Here is a 15281-nt window from a genome sequence, read left to right as displayed (position 1 = left end):
TCTTCGGAGTGTGAAAGTGAGTTTCTGAAGTGGTGCAACTGTATTCGTTTCAAATATGTTTATTAACAGGAAACTGATCACATAAAGAAATTGACAGTTAACAATTATGTTTCCATGTTTTTTACATAAGTAAAAAGTAATCCCTAACAAACCAGACTAAAGACAAAAACTGTGTAACAAGTAACATCAACAAGCAGATAAAGCAAAACAGACAGGACAAAAAAACAAAACAAAAAAAAAAAAAAAAAAAAAAAGGGCAGTACCGTGAGTACCCCCACCCCACCCCGGTGCAACTGTATTCGTAACTGATAAATGTATCATATCAATAACGTGAAGCCTATTCTTTTTCTCTTTTTTTTGCCTGTATTTTTCTTCTTGTGCTGGATTTTTTTTTTCCTTGCTTTTTTTTTTTGCCAGTATTTTTTGCTTTTTTCTTTATTTTTGACTGTATTTTTTTTTTCTTGTGCCGGACTTTGTTTTTTCTTTTTTTTTGCCTGTATTTTTAAAAAAAATGTATTGCCTGTTTTTTGTTTTCTTTTGTCGGATTTATCTTTTTTTGCCTGGATTTTTTTTTTTTCTGTTTTTTTGTTGTTTTGCCTGGCCCTAATATTCCATCGTAGTTCTCAGATCAAAGCAAAAATGCATCATATTGTCTTTATTATTCCTGAAACTGTATTTCTTGCACTGTCCTACTTTTTCTGAAGGTGTGGGACCTGAACAGTGTTTTCATATAAAGTGTGTTTCATGCAGTATTCTTGACACATTATATATTTAAGATGAACAATGGTTGAAAGTTCAATGAGGTAGTTACAGGGGCTCAGGATTTGAAAGCTGCTGTGCTGTAAAGCTGCTACCTCAAATCAGATGAAGAACACATTTTTAACCATTAATTACTTTAAAAATCAACATCTGTACTACTATTGTGTCTGTTTATTTAGCCCACTGCAATAGATGTGTGTAGGTAAGTAAGTAAGTACATGTTGGCCTATAATTCTAATTGTTGGTCACCTTAACAAAACCAAAAAAAAAAAAACTCCCACCCATCCGGTCAGGAAAGGGTGAGGAGAGAAAATGAGGCCGGAAATCTTGATTACAACAAAACAAATCAAAAGGTGAAGAAAGACGAGGGCAGAAAGGGAGTTTGAGTAAATGTGTGACTGAGGAAAGTGTGAAATATGACTTGATTGAGTCAAAGCAGTTCTGATTTCAAACTCAGAGACAGAAAGAATGAATGTCTTAATGTATTAACAATCTGACTGAGGGGAAAAGCTGCTGTACTATTTATCAAAAGCATAATTGGTGTGAGTGAATATCTGGGTTAAAAATAATACAAGTGTTGAGCTCTGCTGAAACACGAGGCACATTAACCTTTGTGTCGTCCTCCCGGGTCAAATTGACCCCGTCTGTTTTGACTGTTCCTTCTTTCCTCCCTTCCTTCCTTCCTTCTGTCCTTCCTCCCTCCCTCCTTCCCTCCTTGTCTCCTTCTTTCCTTCCTCCATCCTCTATTCTTCCTTCCTTCTGTCCTTCTTTCCTCCCTCCCTCCCTCCCTCCTTCGTTCCTTCCTTCTTTCCTCCCTCCCTCCTTCTGTCTTTCTTTCCTCCCCATTACCTTCCTTCTTTCCTCTGTCCTTCTTTCCTTCCTTCCTCCCTTCCTCTTTTCCTTTCTCCCTCCCTCTCTCCTTCCTTATTTCCTCCCTTCCTCCCTTCCCTCCTTTCCTTCCTTCTTTCTCCCTTCCTTACTCCCTCCTTTCCTTCCTTCTTCCTCCCTTGCATCCTTCCTTCCTCCCTCCCTTTCTTCCTTTCCTTCCTTCTTCCTGCCTTCCTTCCTTCCTCCTTTCCTTCCTTCCTTCCTTCCTCCCTCCTTTCCTTCCTTCTTCCTCCCTTCCTTCCTTGACTCAAGGACAACAGGAGGGTTAAAGTCAGTCAGTAGATTATATACATTAATTAACATAAATACTGCAGGTTAGGCTAAGCAGAACTCACCCAAGTACTGACACATTTTATTGTGTGTTGATAACTTATAAGTGAAGTGCCTGCATTAATGTCGGCTTCCTGTTGCACCACTGATTGTGTACTACAGGGTGTTGTTAAGGGGAAACATAAGTCTCTATCCTTTGTTTACTTATTTGTAACCGTGATAAAGGAGGTACATCTTACTTTAATACTAATTTGGCTAAAAGTAAAGCATGAATAAACAGTTTGTTCTGTGTTCCACTTCAGGACAAGAGACATACTTTCTTTATAAACTACACATGATAAACAGTTTATTTATGGTTGATTGAAAGTGCTGCTGTTGTTGTTGTTGCCAGTAAAACATGGGATCAACACTTTATTACTGTTAGACTGCCAACTGTTTGTGTTTGTGAATAAAACATCTGTTCATATGCTCAAATAGGCCAAAGTTGTGGAATTATAACAGGGCTAGAATTCACAACTTAAAACTTCAGGGCGCCAAATATTTTTCCTGGAGGGCCGGTATCTGCCTACCACTGGTCTACTATCAGTGCAGAAGTTTAGTCTACAGTGGGTCACGAAATGATAGAACAGTATAAGGTACAGAAAAAAACAGTTTTTGGAAACACTAAATTATGATTAATTTGTCAAGCTTTCTTCTAAGTTTTAATTTATTTCTTGTGTATAACTGTGTTTTACCTCCTCAAGCCTCAAAAAAGTATTCAAATAAAACACAATAAGTCCTCTTTCTAGAGCTGCAAACTTAATCAATTAATTGATTAGTCGATGGACAAAAGAGCGGCAACTATTTTGATAACTGAATAATCAATTTAGTCACTTTTAAAGCAAAAATGAAAAAAAAATTATACAAATGTGATAATGAATTCGTTTTTCTTTGTCAAACATGATGATAAACTGAATATCTTTGGGTTTTGGACTGTTTGTCAGAAAAAAACAGACATTTGAAGTAATGAAGTAATCTTGAACTGTGAGGAATCATTACTTTCTGACAATTTATGGACAAAATGATTGACCAATAAATCAAAACAGTAATCAGTTAACATGTGACGAGGCGTCCTGGATAGACTTTGCTTTATTTCAAGGGGTTACAGGTCAAAAAGGTGGGGAACTGTATGCTGTTGTAATGTGAGTATTTTGTCCTAGACTTTTTGCTACTCAAGGACCTAAAACCACTAAAATATTGCTTTCTCTTACATGTGATAAGGGTTGATGCTAACTAATCTAGGTCAAGCTAGGTAGACAGCAACTATAGGAGCTAAAACCTAGTACCATAATGAATATGAGCAAATACAATGCAGCCTATGCAGTACTTTGATTAGTAAAAAGTTAATTATCATCAAATCATTTACTTGTACGTCATGAACAAACCGACTTTCCACCACTTGAACGCAACATAATATAGAGACATGCGGTTCATGTAAATGGCCAGCAGGTGTCACCATTTTACTATTTTTTATTGTAGCAGCAAAAGTTTTTTTTCCTGGACAACTGCAGGAGAGGAGGGATCACTGAAGTGTGTGTGAGTGTGTGCTTGTTGTCATTCACACACCGACTGTCTGTCTTTACTGTTGGATTTAACCTACATTTTAAATCAGCCCTATCCTGTTCACTTCACACCAGTACAATGCAGAAGTGAAGTGTGTGTGAGTGTGTTTGGATATGTGTGTGTGTGGGTGTGTAACGTTATCAGGCATGCAGACAGTAACAGTTACTGTAGGTAGTGTCGACAGGTAACCAACTTTAGGTTAGCAGGAAAAAAACAGGACAACACCTTTTTTTTCCCCCCCTCATTTGGTCGCTTCCTTCGGGTCGAGCTCCTCACCAGAGCCGCTTCTCTGCTCGGGTTAACCCGCTGCCTCCGGACCTTTCTGCGGTGTTTACTACGGTGGAAGAAATGTCGGAGGAGAAGACGGACATTCCCACAGAACTCCTCGGTAAGATTATGTTAACTATAGTGGATTTAGCTGTGAGATACCTGACTCACCATGACACAGACCAACAGGACTAACATTGCTCCACTTCTGTGTTGCAGCTCAGGTAACCTGGAAGTCCTTGTAGTTGTTTATTTGCTGCTAAATCCCAGTAGAAGCAACACAAATATTTACTATAAACTCTGCTGTCTATCAGAGAGGTTTCACAGGACATGAACATACTTTAAAGCAAGATTAAGTGACCAGAAACTGTAACAAACCATTTAAAGTTATTGTATGAAGAGATAAAAATGTCATTTAAACACATACTATGAAGCATATAGCTTGAAATAATAGAGAAATGCTTATTATTATGGGGCTGAAAGCATCATAAAGCCATCATTTACTCGCCAATATAACAAAATTATTCATCATGGCACAATTGTAGCAATGCTACATTGATACTATGAAGCACAACTGTATAATATAGCTTTGCATTAACTTGTCTATCTTCACTATTGTATGAACACACTGGTGACTTAGTGTCTATTTAATGGTGCAACTATCACTATTTTTATTCTTTTCTTCCCCTGGCATAGCAATGAGCTATTTTCATGCCCTGAGGGTTAAGCAGGCTACCTGAGAGTTTCTCCACTTCCTTATCTGAAATGGGGGGGAGAGAGAAAGCTATGGGAAAGGGGTGTGTCCTGTGAAATTCCTTTGGATCGTGAGATAGTATCAACACAGACTGCCTGGATGACTGAGTGTCAAAAAGAAGGAGAAAAAGACCAGTAAATCACTGCAGATCTGACGGAAAAAGTAGTGTATAAATTAACATTGGCACTGATAGAGCCAGGGTTGTTTAAAAGGAGTCAGTGCTGTTAAGTTAAAGCACTTTAAAGTTTGACCTAAATTGACTTTTGGAAGCAGATATTTATGGATTGAAGCCTGTTAGTGTTTAATTCTTTAAGCCAATGTTCACATTTCTTATAATCTGACCATTTTAATAAGTCTCGACAGCAGGGTAAGTAGTCTCTGTCAGACCATAAAAAGGCTTTAAAAAGTTATAACAAACAAAAAAAGATTTAAGCCTGGTGTTTTTTTAATAGATTGTCACAAGAAATGTAAAGCAAAACCAGCACAGAGTGGTGAGGCTGACTCACAACCCGTGCTCTCTGTTACGATGTCTGCAGCCCCATCTCACTCTGTATGTCACTGGACTGACGGATGAATGGGGCTTTTTGTTGGCGGCCCCGCTGTTGGTTTTAGTGGGACAGTCTGACCTGACGCTGCTCATCAGCAACAGTTTAAAGGTAGAAGGAAAGGTTAATGAGGCTGTTCAGGGTGTGCAGGACGTCATGAGGCTGGGATTGTCTTTGGATCTGAGCTTTGGCAGCAGCTAGATGTTGAAGTGCAGGTCAGACACTTACACAACATTTATAATGCCAGTGTTGATGCAAAATAACATCAGACAATTGGTTTATTTTGCACTTTAAAGTCAATTTAATGATTCATTTTTAGTTCAACATATAACATAACATCACAAATAGGTCCATAGGCCATCAGTAGACTAAGTGATTCATTATTTAAGTAGGTTTTTTTTAGTACAATGCCAAATATTTGATGGTTTCAGGTTCTTAAATTGGCTTTTCCTTATTTCACATGACAGTAAATTGAATCTCTTTGAACTTTGGACTTTTAGTCGGACAAATAAGACACTTGATAATGTCACCGGCACAGACACAGGCTCTAGGGAAGTGTAATGGGTGCTCTTCCCAGTTAATGTTTTATAGACCAAAAAACAATTAATAAATCATCTATCATCTATCAACATTAATTGATAATGAAAATAATCATTAGTTTCAGCCCCAGTCTGGAGACTACAGCGTTCCTGAGCAACAATCCACCAATCAAACATGTTTAATTAACAGTACAGAGATGTAAAAATAGACAAAAGCAGCAAATTAAAGATGGACTCATACAACACCTCAGCTCAGAATATCTGCCGACACCAAGAACCAATCAGATAGCAGCGTAGTCTTTATCCCACATTTAAAATCTGTAAACCTCATAATGTCTTTTGTCATAATGTCATCATGTCTTTTAATGTAATATAACACGAGGCCGCCGTGACTCACTGTATGTAACCGATGGCTGAAACACTTGATAAAAACATTGACAAACATTGATAAAGAAACTCTATTTAATGTGGATTGTTTACATTTGGCTGATACCTGATCAAGCTTCATGAGGTCATTATATGTACTGATAACAATCTGCCGTAACTATTTACATTCACGTTTCAGAATATTTAACTTGAAGCAAATGTGGGACATTTTTACTTGATTAATGACTTAATCACTTAGTAGATTATCTCAATTGTTGTTTGGCTACAAATCACTTCAGCACTAGCGCTAGAACAAGAGACTGCGTGACAACAACAGCAATCACAATCTGTGTCAGAGTAGGGCTGGGAGTAGGGATTAATTTAATTTTTAACCTCGATTATGATTAATGAACGATTATGTATTTTCAGAGTTTCTTTTGTTGTGTATTTTACACTGCTGCCCTCACACATGAGGATCTTTAGGGAGTGAAAATAATGATGTTTTAAGGTGTGACGCTGTGGTTAATGTCTAGTTTACTTGATTAGAACTATGTAAAGATCATGGTTTGGGTTCAAATGATCACTGGAGACAAGTTTTCAAATTCCTTAAAGATATGCAACCTTTGCTGTCATGGCAACAGTGAACACCAACATTACTTGACATGAGCAAGATTAAGTCGATTAGAGTTTCTAAATGTCGGTTTCGATTATTTTTTTTCGATTAATTGCCCAGCTCTGCGTCAGGGTATCTGATATCAACTTGAGGCTGTCAGACTGTGCAATGAATGTGTAGCGCTAACCTTTATGAAAGCAGAGACACGTCATGAGCTCATCGTCCATCGTCGTCACAAAAACGTATTTTTTACTTTAACTTCCATCGTTTTGGTTTTCATGAGTGTAATAGGGCGAACAAGAGTGTTTCTCCCTTTAAACTTTATTTTAAAAGCATTTACGAAAAGTCACACCGGTCAGCGCATTCTGGGTCGCTTCATGTCGTATTCTGATTGGTTGGTTGGTTTGTAGACGTGGGTCATAGAGAGAGTTCAGTCTTTAAATTTCCAACATAATTTTGCTGTAGGCTGGACGAGTCTTATGGTGGAAAAGATTTCACAATGTTTTTCTCACGTTTGTCAACTCTCATCTCAGACAGCTTGAAACCACAGGGTGCAAAAGGCGCTTTGAGTCGTCATTTCTGTGGGTTTGTTTGGGAACGCACCAATCTGACGTCTCCTCTCCCGATGCTGACTCTGATACCTGAACTGATCCATTACCGATGCCCATTGTTTTTCACAGTTCAAAATCTTTCACTGCACAGAGTTGATCTGGCATCATTCCTCTTCAAATGACAATAACATCGGTTATTGCGATTATTTCTGAGATGATATATCGTCCAACAAAAGTACCGTAAATTCCGGACTATTGATTGCACCTGAATATAAGCTGCACCAACTAAATTAAAAAAGTACATATATAGGCCGCACTTGTCAATAAGCTGCAGGTGTCCACGTTGTAACATGAGTGAACCTTACCTCTGAAAGCTTTTGTCGTATTTTTGCATTGAGTCAGTTCTTCACGCTACCGTCTCCAACGTCTCACCATCGATTCATTGATGCCAAGCTTACGTGCAGCAGCTCTATTTCCTTATTCTACAGCCAGATCGATTGCCTTTTACTTAAAAGCTGCATCATATGTATTTCTTCGTGTGTTTTCCATGATGAGGGTGTGTGCATGATGTGCAAAATGACTGTTCAAAACAAACTAGCGTATTTCTTGGCGCATTATCTCTTCCACCTGTCTGTCTCGCTCTTGCGCTTCCTGCTAGAGCGCCCCCTGGAGGCCATTAGCCTGTAAAACTCTATAGATTAGCTGCATCATTGTTTAGGCCGCAGGATTCAAAGCGTGTGAAAAAGGTAGCGGCTTATAGTCCGGAATTTACGGTATTTATCGTGACAGGTCTTCTGTTCAGCGTGGCAAACAGAGCAGAACACAGAACAGAAGACACCGTTTTTAATGTGGATCATGTGTCATGTTTGGCTGATATTGAGTCTACTTAATAAGGTCAGTATCTGCCCCAGTACTGTGTATATCTGTTGTGCCCCATTTGTTGTACTGTTGCTGACATTTAAACATCACAGTTTTCTATATTTTATTCAGTGTTTCGAACAGGAGATGGATCCGTTCTCATGAATTAGTTGTAAGCTGGAACATTGCTGTCATAGCAGTCCTGTAGGAGAGAGGTGCTGACAGTAATTTATGATTTTGATAGCTGCAGGTTGTTACTTTAATGTAATTAGTCAGCAGGGAAACTCCTTTGTTTTGGTGTGACTGTGTCGGACGGAGGGAGAAGTCCATGTGTTTCTAATCAGCCTCCACACCGCTGCTCCTGCTCCGTGCTGCAATGTTTTGATCCTCCTCATGACCTCATCATGTGTTCGGGCACAGAGAGGAGGAAGAGGAGGAGGAGGAGGGCGGCATGATGTCATCAGGACACCTCCCTCTTTTATCGTCATGCCTTCTTGTTTTCTGTCTCTCGTCCCACCTCCTTCTTTCCCTTCTGTGCTTGCTTTCTTGTTACTTAATCTTTTACTTCTTCACCCCCTCCCCCCTCCTCCTCTCTGTCTCCATCTGTCTCTGGATTTTCCCACCACTGCTTAAAAAAACAGCAGAAGTTCACCAGACCTCAGCCAAATTAATGTAGGAGGATCTGAGTCTGTCTGGGCAGAAATCCATAATGTTTCATGTTTTTGCTTTAAAATGAAGGAAATCTTCTACAATACACAGGACTGTCACATGTAAGACACTCTGCAGACAGTAGACTATACTTTTCACACTACATTTAGATTGCAGAATATAGAGGCTTTACAGTTTTGGCACAAACCACCGAGCAACCACAGCTGGCTCCTTCATGGAGGTCTGATGGAGAGTGTGCTTTAAGAAAATAAAAAATGTAAAAAGTCAATTCAATAAACATTGTTTTTGTTTTTAAAAATGTGATTCTATATACATGAGTACAGCTGCAATGACTCATGGATTAGTGGACGAACAGATAATGAATCAGCAACTATTCTGATAAAATAATCGCTTTAGTGGGTTTTAAAGCAAAAGATAACAAATATTTGCTGCTTGTAGCGTCTCTGAAGCTTTTCTGTGTCATACATGACAGAAAAGTGAATATCTTTGTATTTTGGACTATTGATCAGATACAACAGACACAGCAAGAGGCACCACCTGAGCTCTTTGACAAGTAATTGATTTATTGAGAAAGTTATCATCAGATTATTCAACCATAATAATATATATTAGTATAATACAGAGGGATTCATGAAAATTAAAATAAGTGACTAACATCCAACATTTGAGGAACAAGTTTCACTAACTGACATAAAACTGAAATAAAATGAAAAGAAAAGCTGTACGAGTTTTTTATTTGTTAACCTGCATCTTGTTCTCTTCTATTTTTCCATTATGGTCATTGGTCATGATAACAGTTTGCTCATGACCCCTGTTTTAGAGATTTAAGAATCCACATCTTTAATCCACACAGCAGCATTTTACAAATATTTCAAAAGCTGAAAGCTGATGATCATCATCATCATCATCAGTTAATGGATAAAATTATGAAAATAAAAACCTTCCCATCCCTCCTTTTGCTCACCAATTTAGTTCAAACGCCCAAATTGCGTTTCAGCTTTAACACCATGCTGAGGATCAAGAAATGACTAACTGTTATCAGCTGTTCTGAAGTTTTAACTCAGAGTTTGTTAAACTTGCTTCCTGAAACAGTCCCCTGATCTACTAGTCTGATATATCGTATTCCACTGTGCTATAGACCTCCGTTGTTGTCCAAAAACGATTGAAAACACGTCACAGCTGCACTTATCACAACCTCTTGACTTTATAGTGAAGTTCTTTGAGAAATATAAACTGTAGCACAAAATCCAGATGTTGTGATATATAACACAACTAAAACTATAACAGCTGGTGAAGCTGTAAACAGAACGTTCCTGCACATGCTCAGTGATGTCTGCCATAGACCATATTCAGATCAGGCGTTGTGGTGTAAATGCCAGTCCTCCATTCATTTAAATGGGGGTAGTGCGTTTAGGCTGCTGAGGTTTTGGCTGCTGAGGTGGCGCTCTGGACTGCGGTGAGAAAGTTGAGCCAGGGTCAACCAGACATCACGCTGCAGTGGCCTGATTAGAGCTGTAAAATCCACCATGAGGGAGGATAAAGATGTTACTAGATAGATAGAAGTAAAGTTAGGCTTTGCTGTCAGATTCCAGACTCATTTAAAAAAAGAAGAAGATAGCAGCTGTGGCCAAGTGAGCTAGAGCATCAGATAAGAGAGGTGGCAGGGAGGAAGTCGGTGAATCAGATCAATAAAACGTTATTTACTGATTGTGTCACACTGGTATCATTGTAGGGTACGAACACACCCATGCTGCCACACAACCTGATTTAATCTGAATACGTCCTTACAAAGAAATACTCTCCAGAGACTGAACATGATTGCTGTTATTAGTCTTTGGAGCCATTTCTACACAACGTGACCAAACTCTTCACAATGAAGGAACATGTCACCCAGTGCAGTGGTGTGACTCATGAATGTGTTGTTAACCTTAACCCTTATTGGATCACTGCAAAGCTCTACAGACTTTAGACAGACACACAAAACTTGTAAGTAAATCAGTGTTGGTTTGACTCTGCACATGAGATTTGTTCACAATAATAAAAAATAAAAAAAGAAATTCTCAGCCTTATCCTTTAAAAACAACATCAGAAAAACAAGGCAGTACATTTCAAGTTGTAAACAAGTTTTCATGACACTGTGAATTCTGCTATAATGGCTTGCTTATGTGGACTCATAACTGATGACCACAGTAAACATGGCCTTACTTGGAAGGAGCACCGCATAATTTCCACTTTAATTAACCCCTCGGTTAGCATTAGAGGCGTGACGACTGGCTCTATCTCTGGCACAGTTAGCTGAACATAGGCGGCATGTTAACTGGAACGAGGATTCAGCCAATCAAAAGGACAGAAACAGTCTCAAGAGTATCGTGAGAACCTGCTCCAAGATCATTGGACTTAAGCAGAGAGACCTAAGTTCCTTATGGGAACTACAGGTCATGAGGAAGTCACACAACATTTTGAGTACTTCCGGGCAAATCTTAAGAAGTGAATTTTCATTATTGCCTTCAGGGCGTCGCTATGCCCAACCCGAATGTAAGGGTAACCGACTTTCCAAGTCCTTTATCCCCTCTGCTGTCCAACTGCTGAACTAATCTTTATGAAATCTTTATGAGGTCCAGTTGTATCTGTTTGTTATTGCAGCGTGCAGCTGGATACTGTGGTGCATTTTTCTTTTATCATTTGACGCTTGTATAGGCTTCCTCTCAATGAACTATTCATTGGACTAGGGCCTGCTGACACTGATTTTTGCACTTTTGCACCATAGACTGTATATAAGAAATGGACGTAACATCTGTGACGTCACCCATCGCCCTCCTGAACCTGTGAACCAATCAACCTGTCAATCACGACGTAGCCACGCCCTAATGAATACCCTACTTTATCGTCAAATATAAAATCAGGGAGGCCAAAATGTCCCAAATGAACATCATACTGCATTGAAGAAGGCTTTAAACTAGCGATTGAGACCATAAACACATTTTGAAAACGTTTACTGAGGTTAGAAATCAAGTGAGAAGTTGGTGAATTCTCCATTGACTTGTATAGAGACGGAAGTCCTTTTGACACCAAAACGGTCGCCCCCTGGTGGCCTTTTGATAGAATGCAGTTTTAAGTTACTTCCGCGTTGACCTCATTTCAGAAGACCGGAACTCGCCGCCTGTTTTGCATACAGCTGCCAACTCTTCTTCTTTCTTCTGTGTTTTTATCTTGTTATTTATGTGTACGAGTATGATGAGAACTGTCCACATTAATTGCCCTCCAAGGGATTAATAAAGTTGTCTTGAATCTTGAATTGTGTAATGAGTTCCTACGTTGACCCCTCCCCCTCCAGCTGTTGTGCGGTGTTAATTATCAAGTGTCCTGTAACCTCATTTGTCTGTCTGTCTGCAGAGAGTGTGCGGGAAGCGGTCGGTCGAAGGGTGAAACTGACCCTGAGGCGCAAAGTCCAGCTGGAAGTCAAAGGTGACAAGGTGGAGAACAGAGTGCTGGTAAGTTCCTTTTCCTACATGCTGCAGTGTGAATGCGACTAAATATGGACTCATGTTTATATTATACACTTTAGTTTCCTGTGCTTGAATGTATTTTTTTAAGGGTGTGGCATTTAAGTGGTTTGTGTGATGGGCACAGTCTGAATTTAAACTTCTCTCAAACGCCCTTATTAAGGAAACTGTCTGAAACTATTTGCATCTCAGACATTACTGTTAAACTCCTGAAAAACAGATGGCTGGTTATCAGTCAAACTTTTCAAAAAAAACCTTTTTTCAGTTTCAGCAGTTTTAAGTATAACTATTAACCTTCGTGTCGTCCTCCCGGGTCAAATTCCTTCCTTCTCTGTCCTTCCTCCCTCCCTCCTTCTCTCTTTCTTTCCTCCCTTCCTTCTTTCCTTCCTCCACCCCCCTTTCTTCCTTCCTTCCTGTCCTTCCTTCTTTCCTTTCCTCCCTTCCTTCCTCCCTCCTGTCATTCCTTCCTCCCTCCCTCCCTCCTTTCCTTCCTACTTCCTTCCTTCCTCCCTCCCTCCTTTCCTTTTTTCTTCCTTCCTCCCTTCTTCCTTCCTCCCTCCCTCCCTCCCTCCTTTCCTTGACTCAAGGACAACAGGAGGGTTAAAAACTGCCCAACCAAAAGTTTTTATCCTGCACTTTGGAACAACTAAAGAACTCCGAGGTTTTAAAGACGAGTCAATGAACTCTAAACATCAATATGAAAACTAAAGCCTCTTGGTGGTGTTTCTCCTAAAGGCTGAGCAGGTGTAGGCGTGTTACTACAGGAACCAGGAACCAGGAAGTCCAAGACACACAGGATTTTAACACCCTGGAGAGTCATTCCTCCTGGTATGTGATTGGCCAATGGTGTGCATTCCCAGATGATGTTGAAGTTGAGCCAGTATCCAGTGTCTTAAGAAGTATTTTAGCTGTTGGCCTCTGTAGTGTTTTTTTAGTGAGACTGCTTTTGGTTTGAATGTGGCGTTAAGTCAATAAGACACTCCTCATGAGTCTAAATGAAGGTTTAAGGTTTACTGACTGAATTTCTGCCCTTCATCAGTGGACTTTACTCTGGGAAACCAATGGTTGCCAACCTGTCCTGTAACTACATTGTTCCAGGTTTCATCCTTCATGGTTGTAATTCAATTAGACGACAGTGAATCCCTTCCTGTATCTGACTTCTGATCCCTGACCTCTGACCTCTGTGGAGGAGGAGGAGGAACCTAAAAGCAAATTAAGCAGATGTTTACAGGACTCTGATAGTCCTTCTCAGTTTTGGATCTGTGTTTTTTTCCCTCTTCCATATTATCTAGAAGTCTAGAAAGCAAGGAAGCAGGATAATTTAAGTCTGCAGCTTGTGACCTGAACAGTTCATCTGGAACCGACTTTTAACCCTCCTGTTGTCCTCGAGTCAAGGTAGGAAGGAGGGAAGGGAAGCAAGGAAGGAAGGAAGGAAGGAAGGAAGGTAGGGAAGGAAGGAAGGAAGAAGGAAGGAAGGGAGGAAGGGAGGAAGGAAGAAGGAAGGAAAGGAGGGAAGGAAGGAAAGGAGGAAGAAGGAAGGAAAGGAGCGAGGAAGGAAGGAAGGGAGGGAGGAAAGAAGGAACAGTCAAAACAGACGGGGTCAATTTGACCCGGGAGGACGACAGGAAGGTTAATGGGAGGTTTGTTCTCTCTGAGGTAACTCCACTCATCCGCTGGCTTTTCTTTGTCCTGATGTTTTGCCCGTCTTTAGCTTTTTGGTCGACTGGGTCAAATATTTTGAATGGCTGCGGCTGCAGTATCTCAGTGTGAAAGGAGCTGCTGCTGCTGCTGCTGGGAGTCGTGTTGGGACGGTTCAGACTGCTCCTTTGTTTTTCCTCTGCAGCTCCACAGATAAAAATCTTTAAACCTTAACTTTATCTTTTAATTTACTAGGTATTTAGCCCCGTTGAGACCAAAGATCTCTGTTTGCATGTGTGACCGGGCCGAGAAGGCACCAGCAGCACAAGTCAGCATATAAAAACCACAAGAATAACCCTCCTGTTGTCCTCAAGTCAAGGAAGGAAGGGAGGGAGGGAGGAAGGAGGGAAGGCAGGAAGGAAGGAAGGAAGGGAGGAAGGAAGAAGGAAGGAAAGGAGGGAGGAAAGGAGGGAGGAAGGAAGGGAGGAAAGGAAAGGAGGGATGGAGGAAGAACAGACGGAAGGAAGGAATTTGACCCGGGAGGACGACACGAGCAGTTCCTGCTGATTAAAGGGAAGGGTTTAGCCCTGAAGTTAGCCACTATAGCTTAGTCTAACCTGGCCCAGGCTCACTTAAGGTGGACCGGCCTTTAAGGTGGACTATCTATTCTCATTGTAGTGACAGTCTCAGCTGCTGCTAAACTAAGGGTGGAGTAATGTCTGGCTGCTGAGTCTCTGCTGAGTTTTGCTGCTGTGGTAGAAATGGACTGAATCAATGTATGTGAACTAATTCTCCTAAAACTCTTCACTCCCACTATCAAACATATATTGTGTGTGTGTATGTAGGCTGCAGGTACGGTGTAAATGATTAAGGTGAAACTATAAGGGTCCTGGCACCTCTCTAATAGGGAAATATGGTATTTGAACCAATATTATCATGTTAACTGCAACTGTGGCATAAAATGGTCTATAAAATGACAATAATATCGTTTATCGCAATTATTTTTGGGACAATATATTGCTCAATAAAAGTAGTTATCATGACAAACATACATCAGACTAGAGCTTAATCCATTATGGGATGTGTTAAGAGGAATCATTGACCAACATATTGAGTAAGAGCTGCTTGAATACAGCAGTAAGTGATCACCTGACTATTCAGGATGCTGCAGGTTGCGTCCTGTCAGAATAAAATACTTCTTAATAATCTAGAGACAGTAGATTTAAAGAAGAGAGAGAGAGCTAAAGATATTCTCCCTCTATGAACTCAGGTCAGAGTCACAGTGAAGAAAAAGAAAGAGGTGAGAGGTGTTTGCTACTGCAGCAGGTTTCTGGTTTCAGCCTCAGTGTGTGTGTGTCTTAGTGTGTGTGTTAGTGTGAGTGTTAGTGTGTGAGTGTGTGTGTTAGTGTATAAGTTAGTGTGTGTGTGTGTGTGTGTGTGTGTGTGTGTGTGTGTGTGT

General features: G+C 40.2%; 1 protein-coding gene across 1 annotated transcript in view; it reads left to right on the top strand.

Annotated features, from left to right (window-relative positions):
* Positions 1-3770: 3770 nt before the first annotated feature.
* LOC133996798 (F-actin-uncapping protein LRRC16A-like) overlaps positions 3771-15281 on the top strand; it is a 48387-nt gene continuing 36876 nt past the window's right edge. The window contains 2 exon segments of the mRNA XM_062436382.1: positions 3771-3907; positions 12075-12172. Of these exon segments, the coding sequence (XP_062292366.1) occupies positions 3868-3907; positions 12075-12172 (138 nt within the window). The 5' untranslated portion in view covers positions 3771-3867.

Source organism: Scomber scombrus, chromosome 16 (genome assembly GCF_963691925.1).
Source record: "Scomber scombrus chromosome 16, fScoSco1.1, whole genome shotgun sequence".
Classification (NCBI taxonomy): Eukaryota; Metazoa; Chordata; class Actinopteri; order Scombriformes; family Scombridae; genus Scomber; species Scomber scombrus.
The sequence above is the reverse complement of the archived record's forward strand: the minus strand, read 5'-3'. Positions and strand labels throughout refer to the sequence as shown.